Here is a 19,063-nt window from a genome sequence, read left to right on the forward strand (position 1 = left end):
AAATGAAATCTTTTTAATCTTTGAAAATGATATTTGACAAGTAAAGGCAACCTTAGGATTAAAAAAAAATAATCAATATTGGACCCATTTCCTGAGATTTTAGGAAAATTCACCCACGACTCCTCTTGTTTTCATTAGGTAGAATGAAACCTGCTTTGTTTTGATCAGGACATTCAGAAAAAAAAAAAATTTTTTTCTTTTTGGTCTTTTTGAGACAGGGTCTCTTATAACCTCAGCTGGCCTGGAATTCACTATATAGACCAGGCTGTCCTGGAACTCACAGAGATCCACCTGCTTCTGCTTCCTGAGTGCTGGAATTAAAGGCATGTGCCACCATGCCCAGCCTTTAGAAAATACTTATTAATGTTAGATGGTATTTCAGTTTAATACTAATATAACATTATAGCCCAAATTCTTCCTTTTGTTGTTGTGATAGGGACTTTTTTTATGTGTATATGTATCTGTGCTATATGCATGTATACATATATGTTGATGTGTATGCATGTATGTGCACTTGTGGAGGTCAGATGTTAACATCAGGTGTCTTTTTCTCTTGCACTGTATACCTTTTTTAAAAATATTTGTTGATTAGCCAGGTGTGGTGGTGCACGCCTTTAGTCCCAGCACTTGGGAGGCAGAGGCAGGCAGATCTCTGTGAGTTCAAGGACAGCCTAGTCTACATAGTGAGTTCCAGGACAGCTGGGGCTACAGGGAGACCCTGTCTCAAAAAGAAAAAAAAAAAATTGTTGATTGACTGATTGATTGATTGATTGATTGAGAGAGAGAGAGAGAGAGAGAGAGAGAGAGAGAGAGAGTGTGTGTACATGTATATGCAAGCATGTAGAGATCAGAGGACAGCATGTAGGAATTAATTCTTTCCTTTTACCCTATGGATTTTGGGGATCAAAGTCAGGTCATCAGAGTTGGTGGCAAGCACCTTTACCCACTGAACTGTCTTGTCAGCCTCTACATCTTTTTGTTTGAGACAGGGTCTCTACACTGATCCTGGAGCTGATTCAGCTAGACTGGATAGCCAGTGAGTTTCGGGGACCTACCTGTTTCCATCCATAATTCTCTCTCCAGCTTTTATATGAATGTTAGGGATTTGTAGTTTACCCACCATGCCCTCTCCCCAGCCTCCTCCTCTTCCTGTTCTTTTGGTTTTTCTTTTGGTCAGTACTGGAGGTTGAACCTAAGACCTTACATATGCTAGGCAAGTGCTTCCTCACTGAGTTACAGCCCCAATCCTTAAGAAGGATTTTACAGAGCTGACAATCAATGAATGTCATTCAAGATGGTTTTGAGGTTTTTTTTGTTTTGTTTTGGTTTTGGTTTGGGGGGTTTCTGTTTGTTTTGTTTTGTTTGTTTTTTGAGACAGGGTCTCACTCTGTAGTCCTGGCTGGTCTAGAACTCACTATGTAGACCAGGCTGGCCTCAAATTCATACAGATCTGCCGGCCTCTGCCTCCCAAGTGCTAGGATCAAAACTTCATTCAAGATTTTATCCTGAGACCTTGAGATTTGGTTGTAGTTTCCTATTCTCATAATTCCTGACTAGGCTTTTACTTGAAATTAGATACCATATAAGACAGTTTGTTTGTTTGTTTTTAATTTATTTTGTTGTGGTGGTTCTAGACTCCAGCCAAGAATATACGGACTCTACTGGAATAGACCTCCATGAATTTCTTGTAAATACACTGAAAAAGAACCCCAGGTAATAACATGATTGATGTAGGGGAAAGGGGGCAGGTTTAAGACCATCAGGACTCTTTGAAGCCAAGCAGCTCTCTAGTATTTTCCGTTATTAGAATATAGAGTGTCTATCTCTATCTCTTCCCAGAATGCTTCTCAAATATGGTTTTATATTCAGAGAGATTCAGAATACTGTCACATTGAGATTGCTGCTTTTTTAAGATTGCTGCTTTTTTTTTGCAAGAAGAGCACAGTGAAGAAATACAAAGATGTGGGACTATTATAAGTTAAAAAGCCCAGAGGAAAGAGATAGTTGATTTGTACATAAGCTAAATCATAAATACTTTAAAATTCTATGAATAATTAGATGGGATATAGAATAGCATAAAGTATTTCTATGATTATGTTGCTAACAATTAGATTTCTGATATGAACAACAAAGTATATGATTAGAAGGGGTCTACAAAATGTATACTTGAGTTGGTGTTATTTTTCAGAATACCATAGTCAATGGGGCTTGGTAGCCCCTGTGTTATGGTCCATTGTTAAGAGTTTGGATATATCCCTCAGCTTTTATGGTGAATTAGTTGTATTTTCAGTCCCTCTTTCATTGTCTATGGGAGGGCTATGTTTTGTTTTAATCTTTTTTAAACAGGGACAGAATGATGCTGCTAAAATTAGAACAGGAGATTCTGGAATTTATTAATGACAACAAGTAAGTTACTTTTATGAAATATACATCATTTAGAGGTGGGAAGGGCACTGGAAAGAAATTATGTACAACTTTAGGACATCTCCCTTTCCCTCAAAGTGAAAACTTAGAAGTAATTACTCACTGGGGAAACAAAAAGAATTAGGGAACAACAGTCAGAATGGATTAAAAAGTATATGTATAGGGCCAGGCATGGTGGCGCATGCCTTTAATCCCAGCACTTGGGAGGCAGAGGCAGGTGGATCTCTGTGAGTTCAAGGACAGCCTGGTCTACATAGTGAGTTTCAGGACATCTGGGGCTACAGGGAGACCCTGTCTCAAAAAGACGCCCCCTCCCCCACAAAAAAGTGTATGTATAAAAGCAAGTGAGGTTTTTAGCTGTTGCATAAACTTGAGCTAAAAAGAATTTATATTGATCTAGAGAGATGTCTCAGTGGTTAAGAGCACTGGCTGCTCTTGAAGAGGACCTGGGTTTGGTTCCCAGCACCCATGTGGCAGCTATCAACATCATTACCTCAAGTTCCAGGGACTCCAATGCCCTCTTCTGGCCTCTACAGGCATTAGGCATGCATTCGGTACACATACATGCAGACAAGACATTTATACACATAAGAAATAAAAATAAGTCTTTTTTTAAAAAAAGTATATTTCTTCAGCAGCTAGGTCTTATCTCTGATATTATTTTACTTAAGTTTCTCCCATTTTTCTTTGACTAGCAACATCCAGGTGGGTGGAATCAAGGTCTTAAGAAGTACTATTACTAGAGGCCGACACAAACTAATCTACAAAATACTGAGAGAAACCTTTTTGGTTCCACAAAGTAAATATCTATCTTCTATGTGTCTGTTTCTTCCAAGAAATTCTCTATTTTAGATACTGTTATGAAAAATTAGTTGGCTACTATTGCTATTGTTATTTTACTTTTTCCCTTGGTATCCCTTCAGTAACCAGTTTAAGAAGTTTCCTCAGATGACCTCATATCACCGGATGCTATTACATCGAGTAGCTGCCTATTTTGGGATGGACCACAATGTTGATCAAACTGGGAAAGCTGTCATCATCAACAAAACCAGCAACACAAGAATGTAAGGGAGAAAGCTATGGATTGGGAAGTTTGTCATGGGATAGCCTGCTAAGATAGAAGAGAAAGGTGTAGAATCCAATACTCTTCCAAGGGAGGGAGGAGGAATTCTATATTATCAATTTCTACTTACTGTGAGGCCTTCAAGATTGATTCTAATCTAGAGACACTGCAGACTGGCCATAGCCTCTCTTCATCTTCTCTGAAAGAACAGGTACAACTTTGGAGGAAGAGAAGTTATAGATGTATAAAGAACAAACATAAGCTCCACATGATAGAGCACACTTGTAATCCTAGCACTTGGGGGAGGTAGAGGCAGAAGGGTCAGGAGTTCAAAACCAGACTACATGAGATCCTATCTCAAAAGAAAAAGATTAGAAATAAAGATTTATTAAAACTTTCACGTGACTTTGTGGATGCCTGACTCGAGAAATCCTCTTAGTAGAGGATGGAACTTAAGAGAGCTCTACCTAGAACTTTTCCTCTGTAATGAAAAAGTCTTTTTCCTCCCTTTTTTCACATTTCTTTCCAAATCTCAGCCCTGAACAGAGGTTCTCGGAACATATAAAGGATGAGAAGAACACAGAATTTCAACAGAGATTCATTCTCAAGAGAGATGATGCTAGTATGGACCGAGATGATAACCAGGTGAAGAATGGGAAAGGGTGGGCCTAAAGATGGAGACTGCAGTAAGAGAAACTGGGAAGGGAGAAGAATTTTTGTGGGGTGGAGAAATTTTAAAATATCTTAGAATGGAAAACTAGATTGAGTTATATTATATATATATATATATTGAGTTGGCTTTGGCTTAATACTGAGGACTGACTACAGCTGTTGAGCTGGAATGCTACCCTCTTTGCCCCAGAGAGACGTGGTGCTGAGATTTGCTGGGTGATCTCATTTGGCCTACAATTACTTGGGCCTATCACTAGCTTCTAACTACATGTCATTTGGGACAAAGCAAGAACCCTTTCTGCATCAGCTTTGATCTAGCTGATGGTTTCATTCCTCCCTCCACCCCAGTAGTTAGGGTTTACATTGGGAAGTATCAAAAGCTACTTTATCCCACTTATACTTTTATCCTAGCTCAGGGCAAGCCTTGATCTGGTGAAGTTGTGGTCTAATTTAACCAGTTACAAAGGTATCTTTGGTCCCTTTTTGCAAACTCCTTAATCTCTTCCCAACTCCTTCCACCAAGGTGAGTTAATTTGACTTTCAGTCCTGGGAAACTCAGACCCCTTTGTGCTCCACTCCCCCGGGGAACTAAGAAATTAACAAGTGTCCTGTCCCTTCATTTATGGTAGGCCTAGGTGCTGCTCTGACCACTGGCCAACCTTTTCAAATGATTGGGGATTAGTTTTCCTAGCTAGATGGAGGGGTTAGAGTCATCCTACATCTGCTTGACCTCCAAGGGGATTAGATTTGAAGAGTGTGGTTGAGTAGAGCCAATATGAACCTTGGTAATGAAAAGTAACTATAATAATACTTACCTCTACAGTCAAATTAGTTTTCTTGAAATGCTATATGGTCTTAAGACTAGGATCTTGCTTCCTATTTCAATATTAAAGGGAATGGAAAGATGGCATTATCTAATGTGGACAAACACTCTGGGTCTGATTGAAAGCAAAGAAACATACAAAAAAACAAAATGTTTATAAAACAAGAAAAAGCCTTTCCATCCTGATGCCCTTCTCTACATTTTCCCAAAACCCTTTTTTCACAGATAAGAAATTATTCAGGCCTAGAAACACACCAGAACAGAATGACAACTGTTCCTACTGTGAACTTATCATCTCTCAGCTTCAAGCTTGATCCCTACTAATAGGGTAGACTCTGAAGTTTCTAACTGTGCTATTAATAACAAACAACATATTATTTTATTTTTTTTTTCCCCAAATTGGGCTTCACTTTAAAAATATGCATTATCAGGCCGGGTGTGATGGTGCACTCCTTTAATCCCAGCACTCAGGAGGCAGAGGCAGGCAGATCTCTGTGAGTTCAAGGCCAGCCTGGTCTACATAGTAAGTTCCAGGACAGCTGGGGCTACAGGGAGACCCTTTCTCAAAAAGACCAAAAAAAAAAAAAGCATTATACTGGAAATCCTAAGTCTAAGATGTTCTATTACTTACCTGAAGTCACCTTACTAGGAGTTGACAAAGCTGGGATTTGGCTTGATACCCATTATGCTCTTTCTACTCTATTGGTTTACCAGTGTTAGGGGCTTCTTGAGGGTTCTGTGTCTTCTTGTAATAGTGAGATACAGGTTCTGAAGAATAGTGAGAATTCTATCTAATCAAAATAGAGACTTCTGAAGTTTGGGCTGCCTTTGGAAACGGATCAAGAGTATTAGCCTAGAACAGCAAGTTCCTTAGAGCTTCATCTGAACCCTCTAGATTGAAGGTCAGAATTGTCTGTAGCTTGATATCATTGACTTGATGAATTCTTTCTCAGAACTCCTTGCTTTTATGAGCACTATAGTAAAGGCTTCTCTGTTACTGCCTCCCTGGAACACTGTTCACAAACAGCAATCCAGGAGAGGAAAAACAATGATGGGAAGTTAGGTGGTAGCTAGCCAGAGGTGGTCATCTGCCCATCAGACATCCCTGTTGGTCACCTCACTGTATTTGTCAGAGAACATAAGGTTCTCTCTGTGTCCTCCATTTCCTTCTTTTCCCTTTATGTCTTTCCTCTCCTTTCACTGTACCTCATATGTTCTTTTCTCTGCCCATTTTGTTCTATTTTGTTCTTCCTTTTTCTTCTGTGTTGCTCTGTTCTCTTTGTTCTTTATTTCTGTGATTTCTTTCTCCTCAACTCCCTTCATTTGCTATAATTAAGATGAGGAAAATGTTTAGTCTTTGAATTTAGCTTCACCCTTGAGATTTTATTTCCAAGACCTTCTTTGCTAAGCCCTTTGTGACTTGGGTCTCCAAGCCATGGTATTAGTGACAAAAGAAGGGGTACTATCAGGTGCTGCTTCTGTGAACCTCTCCCTTCAGCTTTGCTAAATACCTATTTCTTTGCCCTCTCTAGCTTCCTTCTTTCCCTTGCTTGTCCTCTAAAGCAATGTTGTTTATTTTCCCAGGGCTATTTTCTTGATCCTCACTGACTGAACAGTGCATGATTATTCTAGGGAAGCAACCAGTCCTTATAAATAGTTGTTCTTGATACTGGGATGGGGTGGGGGATGTCAAGTCCTTAACCATCCAGAAAAGCTGATCTCTCAAACTGCATGGTCAGATGTACCCAGTGAAACCTGTCCAGGACTGGAAATTTTATTTCTTTTTTTTTTTTTTCCATTTTTTTGATGGCAACTATAAACTTTCCCGGTTTCTCTTCCTTGCTGGTGTGCAGTGAGCTTGCAGTACGAGGAGAACTTAACTAGCTTAATTCTGCTCATCGATCTAGATCAGAGTTCCATTGCAGGATGGAAGGAGGAGCAAGTCAATAGAAGAGAGAGAGGAGGAATATCAAAGGGTCCGAGAGAGAATATTTGCCCGAGAGGTAAGTGTAGCCTCTGAGAGTTGTCAGATCATAGCTTTTAGCTCTTAAATCTTTGGAACTGTGAATGGAATGAACCCTCCATAAATGTTGTTGGGTTTTTTTGTTTCTTTTTTCTTTTTTTGAACCAACATCAGTCAGTCTCAGATTTGACCTCTAAAACTAAATATGGCTCATTGGAAGGCTACAGGTTTTTATATGTAATTTTTGTATACATTTTGCTTTATGGCATGCAAAGAGAACCAAAACTTGGAGTGGCTGATTTTGGTAACTATAACTAAATTGAAAATAGAAATTGTCTTGGCAGAGCTGATGAGAGGGCCCTAAGTCTTGCCTGTCAAGCCTCCTCCCACTTACCCTCTTAGACTCCCACTATCCATTTAGGCATCTTTGCTTCTAAGTGGAAAACTTGATGTCCATACAGGCTCTACATTCATCTTGTTTGGCCAGCTTGTTTTTAGGATATGTTGATAGTTTATTAAAGTGCTGTTCTGGCATCATCCTCTGCAGGTTCCACGTTCCATATGGACAGAGGATGCATCCCCTTATTCCCTCCACTTACTACCCGAACAGGAAATCTTCCTACATTTCTTACCTTGCTTCCTAGAACAGGAATGGCTCCATGATCTAAAAAGCAACATCAATCAGTTAGGCAACTTTATTCTTAAAGAACTATGGGCCATGTCAGATAGGCTTGTTATCCCTGTATCTGGTAGCATTTGCCTGCCAGTATAAGAGATGTGTAGCAGAATTTCAGGAAAGAGTATAGATACGCAAGAGAGAATCTCTAAAACATGTTGGATCTAGAACATCTCATAGTCAGATTAGCAACAAAGGTTTAAATCAGTCCATGTGGATGGACACTGCTCTCCTCCCATTCCTCTATTCTTCTTCTCTCATCAAGACACCCCTCCCATTTTTATATCACACAAACACATACATATACGTGTGTGTGTGTGTGTGTGTGTGTGTGTGTTCATCATCACCTCACTCAGAAAAATATTGTCTCCAACTAAAAACTGAACTCCTATATACTAACTCCATTGTCTTGAGAGGGCCAAGTGCTTCTAAGGATCCTTACTAGGAAGTGATACACAACAAGCCTTCTGGCCTAAAGTTCAAGAAGGAATCTTCTTACCTTCTTACTATGTAGACTTCCATACTGAGTCAGAAAAGTTTGTCCTCCAAATTATCCTACTGTAGCCCAAAGAGAGTTCAGTACTTTATCTGCAAACCAGTTGGGTGGAATGAGAGGAGAGATGTCATTTGTTCATGGCTGTAGCCAGTGATGACCCTAATTATGGATAGAGCAGGTTAGTAGATAATAGCAAATACTAATGGAGTGCTTGCTGTCTTTTAGGCACTGTTCTCAGTTCTTCATGTTGGTTAACTCATGTACTTTTCACAACAGGTCTGTGAAGTTGTTTTAATTATTTCCCCCATTTTATAAATGAGAAACTGAGGCAGAGAGAGGTTAAGTAACAACCCAATATAACATTGCTAGTTAGCAAAAGTGCTGGTATTTGAATGCTGGCAGTCTGGCTTCAGAGTCCAAGTTGTTAACCACTAATGGAAACTACCTCTCAATAACTTGCTCTGCTCTGGGCTCTTCAGATTAGGTAGTTCCAGCAATGACAGCCTGATTTTTATATACAGTCCCATCTCACTGGCACATGGAAAACAACTGTCCCACTGTGTCTAACCCTTTTCAAAGTCTATGATCTGACAGCCAATTCTAATAGGGGTTTGGGGCTAGTTGTCAATAGCAATGGAATATATCTATCTATAACTATAATAAAGGCAAAGTTAGCTCTTCTCTCCTTTTTTCTCCTGACTTCTAGTCTCTCAAGTCTCTACTAATATATGTATTCTTTGTTAAATCCTTGTGGATTTGTCACTTTTGTTTTAGTACTTCCTAGCTCTTGTAATAGAGGCCTCAGGAATCTCAGACGGTCTAGATGAGGAAAAAAGGCCAAAGCCCACTGTCCTCCCAAGATTCCCTGTGGAGAGGAGCCCTGCCAGCTAGAGGGAGTGATTAAGTTTGGAGTTGTAGGTTGGTGGGGTGGGATGGGGTGGGGTAGAGACAAGAAGGCAGGCCTAGAAGAAAGGAAAGTGGCAAGAAGGGTGTTCGGATGGAAATGCTGCTGCTGCAGCCTTCTCTGGAGCCTGAGCTGTACATTGGGAAAGCTCCCCAATGGAGTCTTTGCTCTGTGCAGAGCCTACTATGCTACCTTTGTCTAAGGCTTGGGAGTCCACCACAATGCTCACTTCATTCAGCTCAGTGACTTTGTCAGAAAGTGACCCCAGTAGGACTATTTCTAGACGTTTAATGTTCTCATTTTTTCTAGACTTAAAAGTCTAGAAACCCATCATGGGACTCAGGTTAAATCTTTCATTTTGGCCAATGGAGAAGACAGAGAATAGCCGAGGTTAATTTTTTTTTTTTTAAGAAGTTTCTTTTTTATGACTCCCTTTCACTTCCTTTGAGCATGCCCCTTTATAATCAACTATGTCAATTATTATGCTCAGTTTACTCTTAGAGCAATAAATTTATAGCTAAAGAGGAAATTAGGTTAATTAATTTCCTCTTCCTCCTTTCCATACTCTTCCCTTTATCAATCTTCATTTTAAATACTGTGGAAAGACTAAAAATGCCAATTTTTTTTTCCCCATTAAAGGCGAGAAGTCAGACTGGGATATGGGTATGGTTATTCTGTCCTTGCTCCCTCTCTCCCTGTAGGTGGGGTGAGCTTTGGTTTGAAGATCTTAGGTATTCATAGCATCATGGACATCCTTTTCTGTTATGCCATATTATTTTCTTATAAGTTATTTTCCGTTTTCTCCCCCTCACCTAGACTGGCCAGAACGGATATCTAAATGACATCAGGTTAGTACCACTTAGCATGTTCTCTGCTTCTCATTGAGCTTTGTCAGTGAGGTTAATATAATCCTTTAATGATGCTGTTCTTGTTTTGTTTTGTTTTTGTTTTTTGATGTTAACCAACAGACTCTCCAAAGAAGCCTTTTCTTCTAGCTCTCACAAGAGAAGGCAGATTTTTAGGTACCTCTGTGTGATCTATATCTCTCTTTTTCATTTTTAATTTTGTTTTGCTGTGATCTCTTCAGTGGAGTGGGTTTGCTCCATGCATGGCTGCTTGTGGAATAATTAAATTTGTGGTCTTTGTAATATTGGATTTTTTTTCCTGTTTGGAAAAAAAGGGGGCCCTTCTCAGTGATTTTATTGTCAGTTTCATTTTGAGTCCTGAGTATATGGTAATGGGGACCAACTAGTTGTGTCTGAAACAGGCACTGTCCCTCCCACACATTTTCTGGAATTTGGCACTTAAAAGAATTAAACATACAGCTATTGTAAGGTAAAAGAATGGGTGTCTTCTGGCTACCTTTTTCTATGGAAAAATGTAGACAGCTGATATCTGAACCTAGACCAGGGACTGTTGTATCTCTAAGGGAAATATATATAACACGTATATGTATTATATACACACACGTATATGAATGCTTGTATGTCATTTTCTCTTTGAGACAATGTACTGTGTAAGATGACTTCAGAAAGGATTGGTCTATTTTAGAGTGAACTTAGAGTATATCCTTTATAGGATTGTCTCTAATTTACCCTTTTTGCTGCTGCAAGCTACTGCTTGCTGTGTTAACATCCTCAGAACCTAGTGCTCTCTGTTTCCTCACAAAACACACGTAAGAAAATCTTTTCATTTCAGTCTCATTCTTACCCCAAGGGATAATACAAGATGTAAGTAAGAGAAATATCCTCTACTGGTACCAACTTGCTTTAAGTATATTCTTTCTAATTTACCAACAGAAATAATACAATACAATACAAAGACCCTGAGTATTTAAAACTATAGTTCAGTACTAACTCTTTCTGAAGATTTTCTCTATTTTTTAATCCTAATAGTGATAAGGAACTCAGAAGAGACATCTCATTCCTAGAGCTTTAGTTGTCTTTTCCTTATTGTCCTTTCTAAAGCTAGTTAAACCGTGTAGAAATTAGGACAATGAAGGACTAGAGAGCTGGGTTGGCAATTAAGAGTTTGTACAGCTCTTGCAAAGGACCTGAGTTCAATTCCCAGCACCCACAATAGATGGCTCACAACTGCCTGTAACTCCAGCTCCAGGCAATCTGACACCCTCTGGCTCCAAGAGCACCTGCACTCAAATGCTCATAGAAACAGAAACACACACATACACATAAATGAAAATAAAAATAAATATTTTAAAAAGAAAGAAAGAAATGGAACAATGAAGTTTCCCACCCTTGGGATTAGAGAATTTCCATTTTTCTGACCTTTTTTTCCTAGATAGTCCCACCCTGAAAGCCCATCTGAAAACCAGAGGCAGAGTGAACTTTACATTGTTGGTGGTGCCAAAGACATGTATGCTTCATCATATATACTTTGGGGTTATAATCATCCTGAAATACCTATAATAAGTAGAAGTTTTCAATTTCTTTGTGTTAACAGTTCTTTAAAGTTGCTAGACTGTACCTTGATCACCTGGTTCACATTTAAGAAAAGAAACGTAGATGAAGTAGCTAACCCTAATTTTCATGGCTATGAATAACAAAACTGAGGCAAATTTTTTTTAATGTGTGTAGGAGTGTTTTGCCTGCATGTATGTAAGTATACCTCAGGTATGCAGTACCTTCAGAGGCCAGAAGAGGGTGTTGGATCCTCTAGAATGGGAGTTGGGTACAGATGTTAGCCACCACGTGGGTACTAGGAATCAAACCTGGGTCCTCTGGAAGAACAGCAAGTGTTCGTAACCATGGAGTCATCCCTCCAACCCCTTGAGGTGGATTTTTGTCCAGTGTTCTGTTCATTGTCCACACCAGCACTAAACAATCATCACTTCTTCCCCTGAAACTAATGTTCTATTCATAACCCTAATTCAAATTCACTGCTAAGAATGATGTTCTTCTTTGACCATCAGGTTACAGCAAACTGTGCAGATAATATCTTGAAGATTTTGGTGAGTGGTGTAGCCCTCACCTTTTGAAATCTTTTTTAAGCTGATGCTTTTCAAATTGAGCTTTGGTTAAATACCTAAGTGAGGGCCAGCAAGATGGTTAGTGGATAAAGGTGGCTGCCACCCAGCCTGATAACCTGAGTTCAATCTCCTGGAACTGCATGATGGAAGGAGAGAACCAACTTTTATGGGTTGTCCTCTGACCTTCACACACATGCTGTGGCATGCATGTACCCCCACACATGTTATATATAAACAAATACATAAATTAATTTTAAAGATTAAAATTAAAAGAAAAGATAAAGGCTTAGGAGCAAGAAAATTATCATTAGTGTGGGCAAGGGGACCAGGTTATGAGCTAGCAGTGTAGATAGTTGATAGAGAACTTGCCTAACATGCCCAAGGCCCTGGGTTCAATCACTAGTACCACATAAAACAGATGTGTAGTGGTACACACCTATAATCTCAGCACTCAGAGAGATGGAGGCTAGAAAATCAGAAGTTCAGGATCATCTTTGGCTATGTAAGTAGTTTAATGTCAGCTTGGGGTACACGATACCCGGTCTTTAAAAAAGGAGTTAGGTGTTCTGAAATGCAAAATCATGGAGTAACTTCTTCCTCTGTTTTGGATCCTAGTCCAGAATTCCTACTGAGTGGAAGCTGATCTTCTGTAACTCCTTTTTACATTTCTGTCCCATCTAATGTTTTAGAAAACATACGGTGCACCAGATTTCATCATCCACATTGGTAATAACTATGGCAACATCCCAGTTCTTTAAAAGATCCTATTCCATTGATAAATAAGCCACAGTGAGGATTCTTGCTCTTTATTACCACCTCCTTTTTAAATATTTTATTCTTTTTTTGATTTTATGTGTATGAGTGTATTGCCTGCATGTAAGTGCACCCATGTTGTACAATACCTGTGAAAGTCAAGAGGGTGTTGGAGCCCCTAGAGCTGGAGTTAGGACAGTTTTCAACTGCTGTGTGGGTGCTGGGAACCAAACCCTGGTCCTCCGCAAGAGCAACCAGTGCTCTTAACCATTGAGCCATCTCTCCAGCCCCTATTACCATCTCTTGTACAGGCCTCCATGCCCATTTGTCACACCCCACAAACTGGACTTCTACCTGTAAAAAACAAATAAATCTATTTTTAAAACTAAATTAAGCTGGGCGTGGTAACACATGCACCTTTAATTCTAGCACTCAGGAGGCAGCAGCAGACAGATCTTTGTGAGTTCAAGGCCAGGCTGGTCTACACAGGGAGCTCTAGGCCAGCCAGGGTTACATAGTGAGACCCTATCTTTAAAAAAAAAATACTGGAGCTGGAGAGATGGTTCATTGGTTAAGAACACTGGTTGTTCTTGCAGAAGACCTGGGTTCGAATCTCAGCACCCACATGGCAGCTAACGACTGTCCGTAATTCCAGTTCCAAGGGACCCAACCTCTTCTGTCTTCCGCAAGCATTGCATGACACAGGTGCACTTACCTACATGCAGGCAATGCACACATACACATAAAATAAAAATAATATGCCGGGCATGGTGGTGCACGCCTTTAATCCCAGCACTTGGGAGACAGAGACAGGCAGATCTCTGTGAGTTCAAGGCCAGCCTGGTCTACAGAGTGAGTTCCAGGACACCTGGGGCTGCAGGGAGACTGTGTCTCAAAAAGACCAATAATAATAATAATAATAAAATAATAATAAATAGAATATTTTTAAAAAATACTAAATCAGGGGCTGGAGAGTTGGCTCAGTGGTTTAGAGTGCCTACTACAGCTCTTGCAGAGTTCTATTCCCAGCACATATATCAGGCAGTTCACAACCGCCTATAGCTCTTAACTCCAGTGAGATCTGACATCTGTGGCTTCTGTGGTCACTAGCATTCACGTGCATGTATGTGTGTCACACACACAAAAATAAATAGTTTTTTAAAAAATCTAAATCAGAGGAGCTGGGGACATAGTCTGGTTAGTAAAGTACCACTTAAGTGGACAGCATGCAGGAAGCCCTGAGTTTGATCCCTAACACTGAACAAACTGAGCATAGTGGCACACATCTGTAATTCCAGCACTAATGTTGTGGAGGCAAGAGGAACAGAAGTTCCAGGTCATGCTTGGCTATGGAAGTTTGAAGCTTGCTTAGGCTGCATATGACCTATCTCAAAACAACAAAAAAGTGGGGGAGGGACCCCCCAAGCCAGCCTAACTCTGATTTCATGAAAATATGAAGTGTGAGTACCCTTTATCCTTATCCTATCTTTCTCACACAGCTCAAGTCATTCCTCAGAACTGAATTTGAGTAGCTCTTCCTAGCTGCCATATTTTTAGTGAGATGATTATTTGTAGAGAGAAAAACTGTTTTCTCTCTAGATTCTCTGTCAAGGGAATAATGTATTAAATTATCAGACAGTCAACATTTTGAGCATTTGACCATCACTGTCTTGGGGAAACTAGATAGATACTACTATTTTGGCCATAGCTTCCCAAGGTACTTAGTTTAATCCTGGCTTGCTCACTGTCTACCTGTGGTAGCAAGAAAAATAAATGGCAGGATTATCTGCATACAGAATAAAGTATGTGATTTAGTTGGAAAAGGCATTAGTTTGTCCTGCAGAATTCAAATGAGCAGCCTCATTTATTGGCACTGTTACTATCCCACAAACACATTGTTATTGACTCCTTAGTATTCTGGCTGAGGGGGTTGGAGAGATGGCACAGGAGTTAAGCATTGGCTCAGCAGTTAAGAACAGTGGCTGCTCTCACAGAGGACCCCTGTTTTATTCCTAGCACCCACTTTGCAGCTAACAGCTGTCTGTAACTTCAGTTCCAGAGGGTGTTGCATGACACGGATGCACTTCTCACATGCAGACAATACACTCATACACACAAAATAAAAATAATTTAAAAATAAAAAAAAAAAGAAAAGAAAAGCCTAGAGTGGTGGCCCATGCCTTTAATCCCAGCACTCATGAGGCAGAGGCAGGCGGATCTCTGTGAGTTCAAGGCCAGCCCTGGTCTACATAGCTAGTTCCAGGCCAGCTGGGGCTACAGGGAAACTCTGTCTCAAGACTAAACAAACAAACAAACAAATAAATAAATAAATAAATAAATAAATAAATGTATTTTGGCCAAGACAGAACTATTTGCTCTTCAAACCTGGTTCTGTTCTAGACAATCTTTAATTTATGCCTCTTGCTTGTTTCCCATTTTGCTTTTGGTATCCAAAGATAAAAGGAAGAGTTTTAGAGAAAACAGGAATCTGTCATAAGCCCTTATTCTAACTGTGTAGAGAGAAGCATACAATTTTATATACATGCATTACTGGAATAGCAGAGAAGAATTGACATGTTCCTAGTTGTGCCAAAGTATTCTTAGCTCTCCATGCTTGGCATGGTTAATAAAAACTTAAAAGTGACCATGAGTCACTTGTGGCACATGTCTGAAAACCAATACTTGGGAGGCAGAAGGAAGAGAATTTCAAGTTTCATGTCAGCCTGGGCCACATAGCAAGTTCTAGGCCAGCCTGGGCTCCACGATAAGATCCTATCTGGACAGAAAGAAAGAAAAATACCTCTCTTTATTAGAATAACTCTGAGCATAGGGCCTTTGGAGCTAAGGTGATTGGACAGCATTTTCTGTTTGTTTTTAATGGGAGAATGGTGAAAAGAAGAGCCTAAACTTCTGTATGGTTATTCCCAATATATATACCAAAGCTTTCGTAATTGTTATCATTTGGTTCCTTTAGGTAGTAGTTGTTGGAGTGAGGATGAAGTAAAGGAAATTGCTGGTTCTTGGTTGTTTTTTTCTTTTTCTTAACAAGAAGCAGGAAGAGTTCCATAAGAAGGCTGAGAAGATGGCTCAGTGTGTACAGTGTCTACTGTACAAGCATGAGACCTGAGTTCATATCCCTAGCTCCCATAGAAAAACTAGGCACAATAGCACACATCTATAACCCAGTGCTGGGGTTGAGCCAGCAAAGACAGAAGGACCTCTGGAGACATTGACTAGCCATGCTGGTTGAATCAATAAGCTCTGGGTTCAGCAGGCGATCCTGTCTCAAAAAATAAGACAGAGGGCTGGCAAGATGATTCAGCAAGTAAAGGTGCCTGCTGCCAAGCCTAATGACTTGAGTTCGATCCCTGGGACTCACATGGTGGAAGGAGAGGAGAACCACATCTGCGAGTTGTCTTCTAATCTTCTTACACACACACACACAGACAGACAGACAGACACACACACACACACACACACACAAATGGATAAAATGTAATAATAAAAAATTCATTTAAATAAGGTGGAGAGTAATTAAGGATGATTCCTGCTGTTTATTTCTGGCTTCCATGCTCATGTGTACTTACATGCACACATGCACAAACCTACATGGACAGACACACACATACAGAGATATGAGCTCAGTAAGACCAAATTGAGTCTGGAGAGATGTCTTAGCTCTTAAGAGCACTTGCTACTCCAGTGAACCTAAGTCCAATTCCCAGCAGCACAGATAGATCGGCTCACAACCACCTATGACTCCAGCTCCAGAGGCTCCCCTCTTCTGGCCTCCACAGGCACCTGTGCATACATGAGTTACACACACACACAAATGAAAGATAAAATAAATTATGGCCAGGCATGGTGGTGTACACCTTTAATCCCAGCACTGGGGAGGCAGAGGCAGGCAGATCTCTGTGAGTTCAAGGCCAGCCTGGTCTACATAGTGAGTTCCAGAACAGCTGGGGATACAGAGAGACCCTGTCTCAAAAAGGCCGAAAAAAAAAGAGTGGAAGAACCCCTTTCTCAGTAGCTTTGTGCCTTGTTCAGGGTAATGAGATTATGAATTTGAAGACAGGCACAGTCAAGGTCCTGTCCCTTTCCACCCTGAGTACCAAGAGCATATATGTTCTTCCTCAGGACTTCAGTCCTTAGAGACTCAAGAATCTGTTCTTAGATACCAGCTTGGAACTTCCACAAAACAAATTGGAACTATTGAACTGTTCTACTGTGTGCTTCTTTGAACCCCTGGAAAGATATCCATAAGCAGCACCTCTGATGACTCAAATGCATGTTACGTGGAAGATCTTTTGTGGGATTTATCTATGTCGCTGGCTACTCCTGCCTTCTACCAACAGTAACTTCTAGGAGTCCTTTTATTTTAAGAAGTCCCAGCCAGGTGTGGTGGCGCACACCTTTAATCCCAGCACTTGGGAGGCAGAGACAGGCGGATCTCTGTGAGCTCAAGGCCAGCCTGATCTACATAGTGAGTTCCAGGACAGCTGGGGCTATAGGGAGACCCTGTCTCAAAAAGACAGAAAAAAAAAAAAAAAAGAAGTCCCAGAAGTCGCTGCTACCCTTCTGCTTCCCACTATTCTTGCATGTGTGGGATCATTGCAGGGTGTGGAGAAGAGACCACAGCCAATCTCAGCATCATGTATGTGGCTTCCCATCCACCTCTGGGGAGTGTGCTATTTTTCAGATTTGCTTCTGTGCCCTTTGTTATTGTACTGGATCATTCTGTCTGCTCCCATCAAGTCTTAGTTGGCCAGCCAACTAACAAGAAGACAGTGTTCATGCCTTTCCTCCCTTCTTTGGTATTAAGGGAATAAAAATGAACTCTCTCCTGGCCCTTTTGCTAAAGTGGTGGGTGGGGGGTGTTCTGACCACTGTGGTTTCTGCAGGGGAAATCGTGAAGGGCTGAGCCGCACCTCAAGCAGCCGCCAAAGTAGCACAGACAGCGAACTCAAATCCCTGGAGCCAAGACCTTGGAGCAGCACAGATTCAGATGGCTCTGTCCGGAGCATGAGGCCCCCTGTCACCAAAGCCAGCAGCTTCAGTGGAATCTCTATCCTCACCCGCGGTGACAGCATTGGCAGCAGTAAAGGTGGCAGTGCAGGAAGGATTTCTAGGCCAGGTACCACAGTTTCCTCCTTCCATTCTTTCCCCTTCCTTTCTTGCTTGTCTTCTGCAAAATATCTTTGATAACTTACTTTTTGTTTTTAATATTTATTATTTTTATTGTCTGCGTGTATGTGAGTGCACTCGTGTTGTGCAATGCCACGGAGGTCAGAAGAGAGCTTCGGATTCTCCTGGAACTGGAGTTAAGGACGGTTCGTAGCCGCCATGTAGGTGCTGGGAATCGAACCTGGGTCCTCTGCAAGAGCAATCAGTGCTCTTAACCGCTGAGCCATCTCTCCAGCCCCTGATAACTTACTTTTAACAAAACATTTGGTTGTGTATAGTTCCCTGGAAACTAAGAGCATTACCAGAAAAAAAGAAATCTGATTTCTTGGCTCCATTACCTGTTTTTGAATCTAGTCACCTCTCTGATTTTCTTGCAGACTTTTTGTTCTTACTTAGGAAGGAGGGAGGGAAGACTGTTTGGGATTAGGTTATTTTGTCTGTTCTCTGACTGAGGTTAGAGATCTGTATCAGCCCAGGGCCAGGTTACATACTAAGATAGAAATGACAGCTGCTTTCATTATGTGTCCCATGAGATTATAAAGAGTCTTTATAGAACAGGGGAAATCCTTGAGTCTGTTTATAATTAATTAGTAGTAGCCAATAGGCCAGAACTTAAAGGTGTGCTGCTATTGCTTCTTTACTGAATTTCAGTCACTGGGAAGGGAGCAGATCCTCATATCTTCCTCTCATCACCCTTCAGTGCTCCCGATCCCCTCTCTTTCTGCTACCGTCTTAACAGTGGAATGTTTAGCTCTCCATATGCAGTTAACTTGTATTTTACCATTCTTGTCCCTCCAAAGAATTGCTTGAATCTCATCCCAGAAGATTTCTATAGGTCCTGCCCTCAATAGACATCAGTAGTGGTGAAGATTTTTGCCTCTGTTAGATCTCTCCAGCCCTTATCTGTGTTAGGTCTCTTCTTTCCTTTTCTGTTATACTGTTTCTAATACCACTGCCTGTGTCTTTAACTAGCTCCCTTGCTGATCTCTCTGCTCTTTTCTCAGCCTTTTTCAGAGTCGATTTATTAATCTAAAACATAAGTCTACTTCGGTTCCCTCTTAAAAACATTAATGTTAGAGCCAGGAAGATAGCTCAGTTGATAAAATGCCTGCTCTG

The 19,063-nt window shown here is 40.7% G+C and overlaps 1 protein-coding gene across 8 annotated transcripts in view; it reads left to right on the forward strand.

The window, feature by feature from the left end:
• The window catches only part of R3hdm2 (R3H domain containing 2), a 165,851-nt gene that overhangs the window by 120,864 nt on the left and 25,924 nt on the right, over positions 1-19,063 (forward strand). For 4 of the 8 annotated variants that reach the window (XM_017800856.2, XM_029568803.1, XM_029568804.1 and 1 more), the window contains 8 exons: positions 1,635-1,713; positions 2,347-2,406; positions 3,348-3,488; positions 4,024-4,132; positions 6,890-6,985; positions 9,838-9,869; positions 9,990-10,043; positions 17,665-17,897. In XM_017800856.2, the coding sequence (XP_017656345.1) occupies positions 1,635-1,713; positions 2,347-2,406; positions 3,348-3,488; positions 4,024-4,132; positions 6,890-6,985; positions 9,838-9,869; positions 9,990-10,043; positions 17,665-17,897 (804 nt within the window). The remainder of the gene's footprint in view (positions 1-1,634; positions 1,714-2,346; positions 2,407-3,347; positions 3,489-4,023; positions 4,133-6,889; positions 6,986-9,837; positions 9,870-9,989; positions 10,044-17,664; positions 17,898-19,063) is intronic. The other 4 variants (XM_017800859.2, XM_029568805.1, XM_017800858.2 and 1 more) reach the window with 4 other exon arrangements.

This window comes from Nannospalax galili, unplaced genomic scaffold (genome assembly GCF_000622305.1).
Source record: "Nannospalax galili isolate Female #2095 unplaced genomic scaffold, S.galili_v1.0 scaffold340, whole genome shotgun sequence".
Taxonomy (NCBI): domain Eukaryota; kingdom Metazoa; phylum Chordata; class Mammalia; order Rodentia; family Spalacidae; genus Nannospalax; species Nannospalax galili.